General features: G+C 36.0%; 3 protein-coding genes across 3 annotated transcripts; all 3 read left to right on the top strand.

The window, feature by feature from the left end:
• The first annotated feature begins 329 nt into the window (after positions 1 to 329).
• On the top strand, positions 330 to 3,243 carry LOC117918874 (uncharacterized isomerase BH0283-like). The gene is made up of 6 exons (XM_034835829.1): positions 330 to 462; positions 547 to 765; positions 1,946 to 2,254; positions 2,364 to 2,525; positions 2,794 to 2,877; positions 2,971 to 3,243. The coding sequence occupies exons 1-6, from the start codon at positions 433 to 435 to the stop codon at positions 3,076 to 3,078; spliced, it is 912 nt and encodes a 303-aa protein (XP_034691720.1). The 5' UTR covers positions 330 to 432; the 3' UTR covers positions 3,079 to 3,243.
• Positions 3,244 to 6,006: 2,763 nt separating this feature from the next.
• On the top strand, positions 6,007 to 8,723 carry LOC117917635 (uncharacterized isomerase BH0283-like). Its single transcript, XM_034833976.1, has 6 exons — positions 6,007 to 6,129; positions 6,214 to 6,432; positions 7,268 to 7,576; positions 7,686 to 7,847; positions 8,116 to 8,199; positions 8,290 to 8,723. Exons 1-6 carry the CDS (start codon positions 6,100 to 6,102, stop codon positions 8,395 to 8,397), a joined length of 912 nt encoding a protein of 303 aa, XP_034689867.1. The 5' UTR covers positions 6,007 to 6,099; the 3' UTR covers positions 8,398 to 8,723.
• Positions 8,724 to 11,303: 2,580 nt separating this feature from the next.
• LOC117917685 (uncharacterized isomerase BH0283-like) lies at positions 11,304 to 13,599 on the top strand. Its single transcript, XM_034834041.1, has 6 exons — positions 11,304 to 11,435; positions 11,520 to 11,738; positions 12,218 to 12,526; positions 12,634 to 12,795; positions 13,063 to 13,146; positions 13,237 to 13,599. Exons 1-6 carry the CDS (start codon positions 11,406 to 11,408, stop codon positions 13,342 to 13,344), a joined length of 912 nt encoding a protein of 303 aa, XP_034689932.1. The 5' UTR covers positions 11,304 to 11,405; the 3' UTR covers positions 13,345 to 13,599.
• Positions 13,600 to 14,650: the final 1,051 nt, after the last annotated feature.

The raw sequence follows: 14,650 nt of genomic DNA on the forward strand, positions 1-14,650 counted from the left end.
ATAGTTATTTTTAAAAATAATTATACAAATATATAATAAAATATGAAATATAAAATTATTTTAAAATATTAAAAATATTTTTGATTTTTAAACAAACTTTTATTTTTATACAAAATCAAAAAATAATTTTAAATAAAATTCTTAAAAATTAGATTTGAGATCTGTTTTTGAAGATTCGATGTTATCACCCTTTTATTTTTATACAAAGTCAAGAAATAATTTTTAAATAAAATATCACCCTTTGTTTTTTAAACAAGGAATCTAATAAGAAAAGTAATTTATAATTTTTTTTCCATAATCCACCAACCACAAAAGCCCAGCTCGAAGAGTTGTTGGGGAGAGAAGCCGCCTTGAGGACTTGGAGTTTCTCATCTTCACCTCCAAACAGAGATAACAGAAAACGCCATTCCAGCGGACCTTTATCCCTCTTTCATGGCGAAAAAACCAGTCAAATACAGTGTGGTAAGTGTTGTATCTCCCTCTTTTTCTATATGTAAATGTGGGTACATCCTATATATTTGAATATGATTGAGAATTGTGGGACAGGTTGATGCATTCACTGATTCAGCGTTCAAGGGAAACCCTGCTGCAGTTTGCTTGTTGGAGGAAGAGAGAGATGAGGATTGGTTGCAGGCCCTGGCTATGGAGTTCAATGTCTCTCAAACTGGTTACTTGACTCGGATCACTGAGCCAGAGGCTCTTGACTCGTCCACTACAATTTTAACTCCTAGGTTTCGGCTCAGATGGTTCACTCCTGTTGCTGAGGTGAGTTCATTTCTACCATATTTATCATATGTTATGTTTGGTTGTCCAGAAAAGGTGGAAATTAGTTCTCTGAGAAAAAAAAACCACAATGTCCAGATAGAGAAGGAAACCGGATAATATCTACATGGTTGGGTACGGGTCGTTACAAATGGTATCAGAGCTGATCCCCGACCCCGGTGTGGGGGTTTGTTTGGTTTTGTTTGTTTGGCCCCGCAATCCCATGGGATACAATGAGGATGTTGTGTCTGCATGAGGGGTGTTTGTGATGTTCCACGTCGGATAGGGGAGAAAGTTCCTGACACTATATACGTAGAGGTTCCTTTTAATCAAGTAGACGCGTTTTAAAACCGTGAGGACCCCTTTGGGTCCAAAGCCGATAATATCTACATGGTTGGGTGCGGATCGTTACAACTGATAACATAAGTTTATTTTTCATCTTTGCACTATTTTCTCAGTTACCAAATCTGTTGTTTGCCTTTGTTTATTACTTAAAGTTCAATTTCAGGGATTATTGGATGACTTAATCCAATGCTTGCTTCAATTGGGTTGTACTAGTTTCAAGAAAAATTATGCCCCAAATGAGAAATTCTGAGAATCGCAATTACCAAATTTGAATATAGATATGCAGGAAAGGACTTCCATTTTGTTCCCCAGAAAAGTGGATGTCTTTAGGGAGTAACAGATTCTTGAAAAGAACATTCTTGTGCTATATTTCAACCTTCTTCCCTATTTCCCAAACCAAAGAAAAAAATAATAATCAAGCCTAATCCCTTATTGTGGTGATTGTTTACAACCTTCATTGACTGGGTTTGCAGTTTTTAATGTGTAAACTATACTAATCTTATGATATCTCCAATTGTTGAAAAAGTTCCCGTCGTTATATATGTATGGACTTTTCTTAACCATGTAAACACATTTTAAAGTCGTGAGAGCCTCTTAGACAATTACTACATAAAAAGTTCTTGACACTATATATATGGCTCCTCTTAATCATGCAAATTAGATGCGTTTTAAAACTGTGAGAACCCTTTGGGCCCAAAGAGGACATACCTATATGGTTGGCAGTGGGTGATTATAAATTTAATACATATTTGACCAATTCGTGCTTGTGTCTGTGTTTCTTTCAATGAACTGACGGCTAGGTATGTCTCTCTTGTGCTAAGTCTATGCTTGTTTGCAGGTGAAACTCTGTGGCCATGCTACCTTAGCAGCAGCACACCTTCTCTTCGCTTCCAGCTTGATGAAGGGAAATATGATAGAGTTCATCACACTGTCTGGAGTTTTAACTGCCAGAAAAGTCATGCAAGGCAACAAATCAGATTCCTTGAAGTATGAGAATGGCCAAGCACAAGAACACTTCTCTATTGAATTAGATTTCCCGACTGTCCCAATGGTTGAATATAACTCTGCTGAGGTTGCATCAATATCCAAAGCCTTGAATGGCGCTTCAGTGATTGATATAAAGAAGACTGAGAAAGATGACCTCTTTGTATTTTCTCGAATCCTTTAGCCCTTTGCTTCTTCACTTTTTTGTCCATATAATTCATATGGTAGAGAAAGACAACTTCTTCACAGCTAGTTGTGTTGTGTTGGTTCAGGTCGTGCTACCATCTGGGAAGACCGTTGTGGATATAGAACCACAGTTTGATGATATACAAAAACTTCCAGGGAGGGGGTTAATTATAACAGGGCTTGCTCCTCCAGAATCTGAATTTGACTTCTTCAGTCGCTTCTTCTGTCCCAAATTGGGGATCAAGGAGGTAATAAGTTGTCACTTGGTCTCAAACCATTATAATGTTTTTCTTTGCAGCATCAAACAACTTCTCACATCGAACATCTAGCTTGTTTTGAAAATTTTTATATATGCTTCTTCAAAGTATGCAGACCAGATTGGACATGCTAAATTAGAACACATGAGAGTGTTTTTCAGCTGGAGAAAATTCCCCCCAGCATCGACCCATTCCTTTTCATTACAATTTCTGCATACCTCCATGTATTCCTTTGTGCTCAATATCTTTTATCTCTCAGGATCCTGTTTGTGGGAGTGCACATTGTAGCTTAGCACCCTATTGGAGCCAAAAGTTGGGGAAATGTGATTTACTTGCATATCCGGTAATCTCCCCCCGCTTATTATCATTGTTATCATTATCATCATCATCATGGTCCTCATCGTATTTTTTATGCTGTAATGTTTACTTTGTTCAGGCATCTCCTAGAAGTGGAATAGTGGATATTCATGTAGATGAACAAAACCAGAGGGTGCTGTTGCGAGGAAAAGCCGTTACAGTCATGGAAGGTTGTGTCCTGGTTTAAATTTAGAGCAAGTTTCATCTTTTGACGTACAACAGAATTAAAATAAATTGTGGTTCTTGTGTGGAGGAGCCTTCAATTATAATCAAGATTTTTGAATTATAAACCTGGTATTGTTGCTTGCTATGGAGTATGGACTTCCTTCTGTGAATTTGCATTTGGAAACCATCCAACTGTGCTGCTATTGTCTCCTTTTTCCATTTGCCAGTATGTCACAAAGTATAATGGGCCTTTATTGAGGCTGAAAGCCTTTCTAGCAAACACTAATTGGAGGAGATTTTCTACAAGAATGACCTGGAGCAAATTAAATGCTACTATTTTGTGAAACGGTGTATTGGGAGTGAAACTTTTAGTATTGAACTGGTTCTAGCATTAGATTAAGTGATGCTGAATTTAATAATATTCTTAGTTTTTTGTTTTTAGAATTTTATTTAAGCCCGTAAAATTCAGGCTTCCCCAAATTTCATCTTCTTCAAACATCTTCGTATTAATTCCCCTTGAACCTCTGCTTTCAATACTTAAAAGGGTGGGATTCCGATAAATCTACATTTTTTTTCCTCAATGTGTCGTGTTTTTCTTAAATAATCCATGATTTGAGCACTTACAGCAGAGTAGAACTTTGTAAACATGAAGTCAAGTTGTTCATTCTTAACAAATGACCTTCTAGATGGGAGATTTTTCCAAACAGTGGAAACATTCTTCCAAAGGAGTCCACTGATCTCTACCTTCCTCTAGAGTTGGGTGAAAGTTCTGGGAATAATGGATAAAATTTTACAACGTCTCAATTATTCTAGAGATGTCATGGGCGTAACAGTTCCACACCGTTCTAACAGTGTGCATAAATGGCTGATGGCTGCCAAGGCACCAAATGAGAATTTTATAGTCTTGTAAAGTATTCTTGGTTTAATAGAATGCAACAGGTTGGTTATTCATGGTGGTGATGTTGGAGCTAAAGAGTTTCAAAACAGCAATGGAAATTGTCGATGCGAGGTTAATTGAGGTTAGATACTCCTTACGTTGTGCCTCTCAAAGCTTCTGCCTAGCGACGGGGACTGGGCAAGCTTCTTCCCTGCACAAAGAATGTCCGGACAGGTGGTTCGGGCACACCTCTCCGAAGCTTAAGTTAGATAGATCAGACCCTTTCAGGGAGAAAATGAATAGGTCAGCTTAAATACGCGTACCTGGATTATGCTTTAGGAGGGATTTTTATAGTACTTAGGAGAAAGCCACTGTAGTGCTGAATAGACATTTTAACCTTTTCCGTAATGACTGCCTTGTAGGTGACAGGGCAATCATTACAGTTTTAGGCGGCTAGTAGGTGTCGTCGAAAGTTGTGTCATGATGCAGTTGCTCGTCACTTCAACTTGCTGGAGGTATGAGACACTGTGATAATCCATTGACATAGATGTAAGGACTAGGGAATATCTTATTAGTCACCTCCATGTCAGATGGAAATGATTACATGTAGCAAGAGGGCTTGAAGGCTGGCTGGAAGACGTTGCCACTTAGGGAGTCTGGTGTCATTTACCGCATGCCTGTGTGGTCTGGATGGAAGGCTTCAGATGATGTGGCAGCTATCCGGGTAGTACCGAGGGGAGTGACACGTGGAGGGGAGTCCCCACAAAAATCACATATGTGGATAATACTTAAATGGAAAGAGGTGGATAACACAAAGGCTTTAAAGGAAAATGTTTGAACCTAACCTTGGTACGTGAAGATTCTAATTATGGTATGAAAAGTATAATTGTCATGTCATTGATGGTAGTATGGTACAAAAAGTATCAATTACTTCTTTTATTTCACCAACCAAAACCAGCTTGTATTTTGATGGTCTCATCTCCACCTTTCTCAGAGTCTGAGACAAAGAGAAACCATAACCAGTGAACTCAACCACAACCCCACTTCAATGGCGAAAAAACCAGTCAAATTCAGTGTGCTAAATGCATTCACAGAGACAGCGTTCAAGGGAAACCCAGCTGCAGTCTGCTCGTTAGAGGAAGAGAGATCAGGAATGGTTGCAGGCCAGGGCTGTGGAGTTTCACTTTTTTTTATTTTTTATTTCATAGATTTTCGTATGCAACTGTAAAGCGTGTGGGCTTCAAATTTAATCAATTTTTTTTTTCTTTTTTGTATTTTAACCTTATTTATTTACTTAATAAATTGATCATGGATTTTTTTAACAATTAAGGACAAAATATTAAATTTTGAACATTGAAAATTAAAATGTAAGATACATACATCAAAATTAAAAAGTAAATTATACTTGAGATTTGTTTGATAACTATTTTAGAAAATAGTTCTAAAAAATATTTTTTAAAAGTAATTTTTTAAAATTATTATTTAATGTTTTATAGAATAAAAGTTCATTTAAAAATTTAAATGTTTTTAACCTATTTTTAATCATTTTACTTTATTGAATAATTAATTAATTTTTAAAATAATTTTTAGAAAATAGGTAAAAATAATATAAAACAACTGAAAAATGTTATCTGAAAGCATCATATTTTCTGTTTTTAAAAATGAAAATAGAAAACAGTTTTTAGTTATCAAACATGTCTTCCCAAATTTTTATTTTAAAAAATTAAATTTCCAAAATAGTTAACAAATATATCCTTAATTTTTTTTCTTTTTTTTTTAAGCAAATTTATTATTTCTTTTATTTATTACTTTGAATTTAATTTTAAGTATTATTAAATGAGTTAATATGATTTAATCATATAATATAATTATTTAATTTTATTTATTAAATATATTAAATACATTTAAATATCAAATATAATAATATATTATTCTTAAAAACCCTTTTCTAAAACAGTTGGATCTTATCTTTCTCTGTTGTGAAAAAGGGAATCTAAAAAAAACTTGTAATTAATAAATTTTTATTTCCATAATCCACCAACCGCAAAACAGCTCAAAAGAGTCGTCGGAAGAGAAGCCGCCTTTTAAGACTTGAGTTTCTGATACCCACCTTCCCATACAGAGATAACAGAAAACACCATTCCAGCTGAACTTCATCCCTCTTTCATGGCGAAAAAACCAGTCAAATTCACAGTGGTAAGTGTCGCATCTCCCTCTTTTTCTATATGTAGATGTGGGTACATCCTATATATTTGAATATGGTTGAGAATTGTGAGACAGGTAGATGCATTCACTGATTCAGCGTTCAAGGGAAACCCAGCTGCAGTTTGCTTGTTGGAGGAAGAGAGAGATGAGGATTGGTTGCAGGCCCTGGCTATGGAGTTCAATATCTCTGAAACTTGTTACTTGAATCGGATCACTGAGCCAGAGGCTCTTGACTCGTCCACTACAATTTTAACTCCTAGGTTTCGGCTCAGATGGTTCACTCCCACTACCGAGGTGAGTTCATTTCTACAATTTTTATCATGTGCTATGTTTGGTTGTTAAGAAAAGGTGGGAATTAGTCCTCTGAAAGAAAAAGCACTGAGAAGATAAGTTTGATTTTTATTTTTTTTTTCGTCCCATTTTCTCAGCTACCAAATTCGTTTCTTGCTTTTGTTTATTACTTTGAAGTTTAATTTCAGGAATTATTGGATGACTTAATCCAATGCTTGCTTCAATTGGGTTTTACTAGTTTCAAGAAAAAGTATGCCGCCCCAAGTGAGAAATTCTGAGAACCACCAATACCAAATTTGAATATAGATACGAAGGAAAAGAACATACTTGTGCTGTATTTCAATCTTCTTCCCCATTTCCCAAACTGAAGAGAAAAATAATAATCAAGCTTAATCCCTTATTGTGGTGTTTGTTTACAACCTTCATTGACTGGGTTTGCAGGTTTTGATATGTAAACTATACTAATCTTATGATATCTTGGATAGCCGAAAAAAGTTCCTGTCACTATATATATAAATGAGAGCCTCTTTAGTGCAAAACAGACAATATCTACACAAATAGGAATAGATCATTACAAATGAGAGTTTGTTTAACATATCACATTAGATAGGGGAAGGAGAAAAGTACTTGAATATTTATGGGTTCCTCTTAATCATGTAGATTAGACGCGTTTTAAAATCTTGAGAACCCTTTTGGCCCAACGAGGAAATATCTAATGGTTGGGAGTAGGTCGTTATAAATCTAATACATATTTGACCAATTAGTGCTTGTGTCTGTGTTTCAATTGACAGCTAGGTATGTCTCTCTTGTGTTAAGTCTATGCTACGCTTGTTTGCAGGTGAATCTCTGTGGCCATGCTACCTTAGCAGCAGCACACTTTCTCTTCACTTCCAGGTTGGTGAATGGGAATTTAATCGAGTTTATCACACTGTCTGGAGTTTTAACTGCCAGAAAAGTCATGCAAGGCAACAAATCAGATGCCTTGAAGTATGAGAATGGAGAAGCACAAGAACACTTCTCTGTCGAATTAGATTTCCCGATTGTCCCAATGGTCGAATATAACTCTGCTGAGGTTGCATCAATATCCAAAGCCTTGAATGGTGCTTCAGTGATTGATATAAAGAAGACTGAGAAAGATGACCTCTTTGTATTTTCTCGAATCCTTTAGCCCTTTGCTTCTTCACTTTTTTGTCCATATAATTCATATGGTAGAGAAAGACAACTTCTTCACAGCTAGTTGTGTTGTGTTGGTTCAGGTCGTGCTACCATCTGGGAAGACTGTTGTGGATATAGAACCACAGTTTGATGATATACAAAAACTTCCAGGGAGGGGGTTAATTATAACAGGGCTTGCTCCTCCAGAATCTGAATTTGACTTCTTCAATCGCTTCTTCTGTCCCAAATTGGGGATCAAGGAGGTAATAAGTTGTCACTTGGTCTCAAGCCATTATAATGTTTTTCTTTGCAGCATCAAACAACTTCTCACATCGAACATCTAGCTTGTTTTGAAAATTTATATATATGCTTCTTCAAAGTATGCAGACCAGATTGGACATGCTAAATTAGAACACATGAGAGTGTTTTTCAGCTGGAGAAAATTCCCCCCAGCATCGGTCCATTCCTTTTCATTACAATTTCTGCATACCTCCATATATTCCTTTGTGCTCAATATCTTTTATCTCTCAGGATCCTGTTTGTGGGAGTGCACATTGTAGCTTAGCACCCTATTGGAGCCAAAAGTTGGGGAAATGTGATTTACTTGCATATGCGGTAATCTTCCCCCGATCATCATCATTGTTATCATCATCGTCATTATGGTCTTCATCATATTGATTATACTATAATGTTTACTTTGTTCAGGCATCTCCTAGAAGTGGAATAGTGGATATTCATTTAGATGAACAAAACCAGAGGGTGCTGTTGCGAGGAAAAGCCATTATAGTCATGGAAGGTTGTGTCCTGGTTTAAATTTAGAGCAAGTTTCATCTTTTGACGTCCAACAGAATTAAAATAAATTGTGGTTCTTGTGTGGAGGAGCCTTCAATTATAATCAAGATTTTTTTGAATTATAAACCTGGTATTGTTGCTTGCTATGGAGTATGGACTTCCTTCTGTGAATTTGCATTTGGAAACCATCCAACTGTGCTGCTATTGTCTCCTTTTTCCATTTGCCAGTATGTCACAAAGTATAATGGGCCTTTATTGAGGCTGAAAGCCTTTCTAGCAAACACTAATTGGAGGAGATTTTCTACAAGAATGACCTGGAGCAAATTAAATGCTACTATTTTGTGAAACGGTGTATTGGGAGTGAAACTTTTAGTATTGAAATGGTTCTAGCATTAGATTAAGTGATGCTGAATTTAATAATATTCTTAGTTTTTTGTTTTTAGAATTTTATTTAAGCCCGTAAAATTCAGGCTTCCCCAAATTTCATCTTCTTCAAACATCTTCGTATTAATTCCCCTTGAACATCTGCTTTCAATACTTAAAAGGGTGGGATTCCGATAAATCTACATTTTTTTTTCCTCATTGTGTTGGGTTTTTCTTAAATAATCCATGATTTGAGCACTTACAGCAGAGTAGAACTTTGTAAACATGAAGTCAAGTTGTTCATTCTTAACAAATGACCTTCTAGATGGGAGATTTTTCCAAACAGTGGAAACATTCTTCCAAAGGAGTCCACTGATCTCTACCTTCCTCTAGAGTTGGGTGAAAGTTCTGGGAATAATGGATAAAATTTTACAACGTCTCAACTATTCTAGAGATGTCATGGGCGTAACAGTTCCACACCGTTCTAATAGTGTGCATAAATGGGTGATGGCTGCCAAGGCACCAAATGAGAATTTTATAGTCTTGTAAAGTATTCTTGGTTTAATAGAGTGCAATAGGTTGGTCATTCATGGTGGTGATGTTGGGGCTAAAGAGTTTCAAAACAGCAATGGAAATTGTCAATGCGAGGTCAACTGAGGTCAGATACTCCTTACGTTGTGCCTCTTAGAGCTTTTGCCCAGCGACATGGAACTGGGCAAGCTTCTTCCCTACACAAAGGATGTCCGGACAGGTGGTCCGGGCACACCCCTCTGAAGCTTAAGTTAGGTAGATCAGACCCTTTTAGGGAGAGAATGAATAAGTCTGCTTAAATGCGTGTACCTGGATTATACTTCAGGAGGACTTTTTATAGTGCTTAGAAGAAAGTCACTGTAGCGCTGAACAGGCACTTTGACCTTTTCCGTAATGATGGCTGCCTTGTAGGTGGCAGGACAATCATTACAGTTTTAGGCGGCTAACAGGTGCCGTCAAAAGTTGTGTCATGATGCAGTTGCTCGTCACTTCAACTTGCTGGAGGTATGAGACAGTGTGTGATAATCCATTGACATAGATGTAAGGACCGGGGAATATCTTATTAGTCACCTCCATGTCAGATGAAAATGATTACACGTATCAAGAGGGTTTGAAGGCTGGCTGGAAGACGTTGCCACTTAGGGAGTCTGGTGTCATTTACCGCATGCCTGTGTGGTCTGGATGGAAGGCTTCGGATGATGTGGCAGCTATCCCGGTAATACCGAGGGAAGTGACACGTGGAGGGGAGTCCCCACAAAAAATCACATATGTGGATAATAATTAAATGGAAAGAGGTGGATAACACAAAGGCTTTAAAGGAAAATGTTTGAACCTAACCTTGGTACGCGAAGATTCTAATTATGGTATGAAAAGTATAATTGTCATGTCATTGATGGTAGTATTGTACAAAAAGTATCAATTACTTCTTTTATTTCACCAACCAAAACCAGCTTGTATTTTGGTGGTCTCATCTCCACCTTTCTCAGAGTCTGAGACAAAGAGAAACCATAACCAGTGAACTCAACCACAACCCCACTTCAATGGCGAAAAAACCAGTCAAATTCAGTGTGCTAAATGCATTCACAGAGACAGCGTTCAAGGGAAACCCAGCGTTCAAGGGAAACCCAGCTGTCTGCTTGTTAGAGGAAGAGAGATCAGGAATGGTTGCAGGCCAGGGCTGTGGAGTTTCACTTTTTTTATTTTATAGATTTTCGTATGCAACTGTAAAGCGTGTGGGCTTCAAATTTAATCAATTTTTATTTTTTTGTATTTTAACCTTATTTATTTACTTAATAAATTGATCATGGATTTTTTTAACAATTAAGGACAAAATATTAAATTTTGAACATTGAAAATTAAAATGTAAGATACTTACATCAAAATTAAAAAGTAAATTATACTTGAGATTTGTTTGATAACTATTTTAGAAAACAATTCTAAAAAATATTTTTTAAAAGTAATTTTTTAAAATTATTATTTAATGTTTTACAGAATAAAAGTTCATTTAAACATTTAAATGTTTTTAGCCTATTTTTAATCATTTTACTTTATTGGATAATTAAATTTTAAAATAATTTTTAGAAAACAGGTAAAAATAATATAAAATAACTGAAAAATATTATCTAAAAGCATCATATTTTCCGTTTTTAAAAATGAAAATAGAAAACAGTTTTTAGTTATCAACGTATCTTCCCAAATTTTTATTTTAAAAAATAGAATTTCCAAAATAGTTAACAAATATATCCTTAATTTTTTTTTCTTTTTTTAAAGTAAATTTATTATTTCTTTTATTTTTTACTTTGAATTTAATTTTAAGGATTATTAAATGAGTTAATATGATTTAATCATATAATATAATTATTTAATTTTATTTATTAAATACATTTAAATATCAAATATAATAATATATTATTCTTAAAAGCCCTTTTCTAAAACAGTTGGATCTTATCTTCCTCTGTTGTGAAAAAGGGAATCTAAAAAAAACTTATAATTAATAACTTTTTATTTCCGTAATGCACCAGCTCAAAAGAGTTGTCGGAAGAGAACCCTCCTTTTAAGACTTGAGTTTCTCATCCCCACCTTCCCATACAGAGATAACAGAAAACACCATTCCAGCTGAACTTCATCCCTCTTTCATGGCGAAAAAACCAGTCAAATTCACAGTGGTAAGTGTCGCATCTCCCTCTTTTTCTATATGTAGATGTGGGTACATCCTATATATTTGAATATGGTTGAGAATTGTGAGACAGGTAGATGCATTCACTGATTCAGCGTTCAAGGGAAACCCTGCTGCAGTTTGCTTGTTGGAGGAAGAGAGAGATGAGGATTGGTTGCAGGCCCTGGCTATGGAGTTCAATATCTCTGAAACTTGTTACTTGAATCGGATCACTGAGCCAGAGGCTCTTGACTCGTCCACTACAATTTTAACTCCTAGGTTTCGGCTCAGATGGTTCACTCCCACTGCCGAGGTGAGTTCATTTCTACAATTTTTATCATATGCTATGTTTGGTTGTTGAGAAAAGGTGGGAATTAGTCCTCTGAAAGAAAAAGCACTGATAAGATAAGTTTGATTTTATTTTTTTTTTCGTCCCATTTTCTCAGCTACCAAATCCGTTTCTTGCTTTTGTTTATTACTTTGAAGTTTAATTTCAGGAATTATTGGATGACTTAATCCAATGCTTGCTTCAATTGGGTTGTACTAGTTTCAAGAAAAAGTATGCCCCAATTGAGAAATTCTGAGAACCACAAATACCAAATTTGAATATAGATATGAAGGAAAAGAACATTCTTGTGCTGTATTTCAATCTTCTTCCCCATTTCCCAAACTGAAGAGAAAAATAATAATCAAGCCTAATCCCTTATTGTGGTGTTTGTTTACAACCTTCATTGACTGGGTTTGCAGGTTTTCATATGTAAACTATACTAACTATGCTACGCTTGTTTGCAGGTGAATCTCTGTGGCCATGCTACCTTAGCAGCAGCGCACTTTCTCTTCACTTCCAGGTTGGTGAACGGGAATTTAATTGAGTTTATCACACTGTCTGGAGTTTTAACTGCCAGAAAAGTCATGCAAGGCAACAAATCTGATGCCTTGAAGTATGAGAATGGAGAAGCACAAGAACACTTCTCTATCGAATTAGATTTCCCGATTGTCCCAATGGTCGAATATAACTCTGCTGAGGTTGCATCAATATCCAAAGCCTTGAATGGTGCTTCAGTGATTGATATAAAGAAGACTGAGGAAGATGACCTCTTCGTATTTTCTCGAATCCTTTAGCCCTTCTTTATTTTTGTCCACATAAGTCATGTGGTAGAGACAAACAACTTCTTCACAGCTAGTTGTGTTGTGTTGTGTTGGTTCAGGTCGTGCTACCGTCTGGGAAGACCGTTGTGGATATAGAACCACAGTTTGATGATATACAAAAACTTCCTGCGATGGGGTTAATTATAACAGGGCTTGCTCCTCCAGAATCTGAATTTGACTTCTTCAGTCGCAGCTTCTATCCCAAATTGGGGATCAAGGAGGTAATATGTTGTCATTTGGTCTCAAGCCATTATAATGTTTTTCTTTGCAGCATCAGACAACTTCTTGCATCGAGCATCGAGCTTGTTTTGAAAATTTATATGTATGCTTCTTCAAAGTATGCAGACCAGATTGGGCATGCTAAATTAGAACACATGAGAGTGTTTTCAGCTGGAAAAAACTCCCCCCAGCATTGGTCCATTCCTTTTCATTACAATTTCTCCATACAGCCATATATTCCTTTGTGCTCAATATCTTTTATCCTTCAGGATCCTGTTGGTGGGGCTGTACATTGTAGCTTAGCACCCTATTGGAGCCAAAAGTTGGGGAAATGTGATTTACTTGCATATGTGGTAATCTTCCCCCGATCATTATCATTGTTATCATCATCGTCATTATGGTCTTCATCATATTGATTATGCTATAATGTTTACTTTGTTCAGGCATCTCCTAGAAGTGGAATAGTGGATATTCATTTAGATGAACAAAACCAGAGGGTGCTGTTGCGAGGAAAAGCCATTACAGTCATGGAAGGTTGTGTTCTGGTTTAAATTTAGAGCAAGCTTCATCTTTTGATGTGCAATGTAATTAAAATAAATTGTGGTTCTTGTGTGGAATCTCACAAGACCCTTCAATTATAATCGAGAATTTGAATTATAAACCTGGTATTGTTGCTTGCTATGGAGTATGGACTTCCTTTTGTGAATTTGCATTTGGAAACCATCCAACTGTGCTGCTAGTGTCTCATTTTTCTATTTGTGAGTATTGCTATAAACATGGTTCTTGTGTGATTATTTATACGGTTATACCTAATCTTATTTACTCATACATTGATCTATTATTTAGCTATAAGCATGTGTATGTGGCTCATATTGAGGGAAAGACATTTATAGAGAAAAATGGGCAAATTTATCGAGTGTCAGTGTAAATACCCTTTTATGTAATCCTAATTTGACATATAATGAAAAAAAATTTCCCTGTTCCCGTGGACATAGGCAATCCATCGAACCGCGTTAAATCTATGTGTTTCTTTTGTTTTTCTCCAATTTCTTCACCAGGAATCATTGCACAAAGATCAACAGGTACCAAGTCAATAACCTAAAATTTTCCTTTTTATCTTATGATATATATATCATCCAATATGCTCCCAGAGCAATTAAGCCGCTCTGCAATGGTGGAATTCCATTATCAATGATGTAGGTGGTGGATGGGTGGAATTCTGCTATTAATCCTTTTGTGTAATACATGTAATTATGGGGTGGAAATGGAGCAATTGTAAGCGCTTACTAACGGGCTTGCCATGGTTGAATCTTCTCCATCTTCTCTGCATTTGATTTCCTTGCCTGAAAAGCAATGGCTGAAAGATAATCCTCGGGTTCTTTTGCTTTTTCTCTTTATGGGCTCTCCCTTTTTAAGCTCAGCAAACCCTCCTTTTTTTTTTTTTCTTCTTTTCTTTTTCTTTTTCTTTTTTTTTTTTCCATTGAATTATGCCAGTACAGCCATGAGTAATGGCAATGAAGCTCCAATTTGATGGATGCCAGAAAAATTAAAGAGGGTGCTGCATTAGATTCATAATGACTCACCTTGTGTAGTTATTTCCCAGGGGACCATTGATGCAGAACTTGGGCCATTCACAGTATTGGGAGACTGCACTCCACACCCTTTACAATATCATAAGTATTGTTGACCTACTTGGGAAGCCTTAAAAGGAAAAGATAATAAAAATGATCTTTAAAAGATAAAAAAATTGAATCAATCCATACGGGTTTTAATTTAGTCTAAGGTGTTTGATAAATCAATTTAATAATTTAAAGTAGTTTAGAATCCGATTTATAGTAATTTTAGGAAGCGTTTTTA

Source organism: Vitis riparia, chromosome 7, assembly GCF_004353265.1.
Source record: "Vitis riparia cultivar Riparia Gloire de Montpellier isolate 1030 chromosome 7, EGFV_Vit.rip_1.0, whole genome shotgun sequence".
In the NCBI taxonomy this organism is placed as follows: domain Eukaryota; kingdom Viridiplantae; phylum Streptophyta; class Magnoliopsida; order Vitales; family Vitaceae; genus Vitis; species Vitis riparia.

Excerpts from the sequence above, each read along its gene's own strand:
- LOC117918874 (XM_034835829.1), top strand. The coding sequence starts at position 433 with ATGGCGAAAAAACCAGTCAAATACAGTGTG. Across the intron at positions 463-546 it reads AACCAGTCAAATACAGTGTG|GTTGATGCATTCACTGATTC; the intron begins GTAAGTGTTGTA and ends ATTGTGGGACAG. Across the intron at positions 2,526-2,793 it reads CCAAATTGGGGATCAAGGAG|GATCCTGTTTGTGGGAGTGC; the intron begins GTAATAAGTTGT and ends TTTATCTCTCAG.
- LOC117917635 (XM_034833976.1), top strand. The coding sequence starts at position 6,100 with ATGGCGAAAAAACCAGTCAAATTCACAGTG. Across the intron at positions 6,433-7,267 it reads GGTTCACTCCCACTACCGAG|GTGAATCTCTGTGGCCATGC; the intron begins GTGAGTTCATTT and ends GCTTGTTTGCAG. Across the intron at positions 7,577-7,685 it reads CTGAGAAAGATGACCTCTTT|GTCGTGCTACCATCTGGGAA; the intron begins GTATTTTCTCGA and ends GTGTTGGTTCAG.
- LOC117917685 (XM_034834041.1), top strand. The coding sequence starts at position 11,406 with ATGGCGAAAAAACCAGTCAAATTCACAGTG. Across the intron at positions 11,739-12,217 it reads GGTTCACTCCCACTGCCGAG|GTGAATCTCTGTGGCCATGC; the intron begins GTGAGTTCATTT and ends GCTTGTTTGCAG. Across the intron at positions 13,147-13,236 it reads GTGATTTACTTGCATATGTG|GCATCTCCTAGAAGTGGAAT; the intron begins GTAATCTTCCCC and ends TACTTTGTTCAG.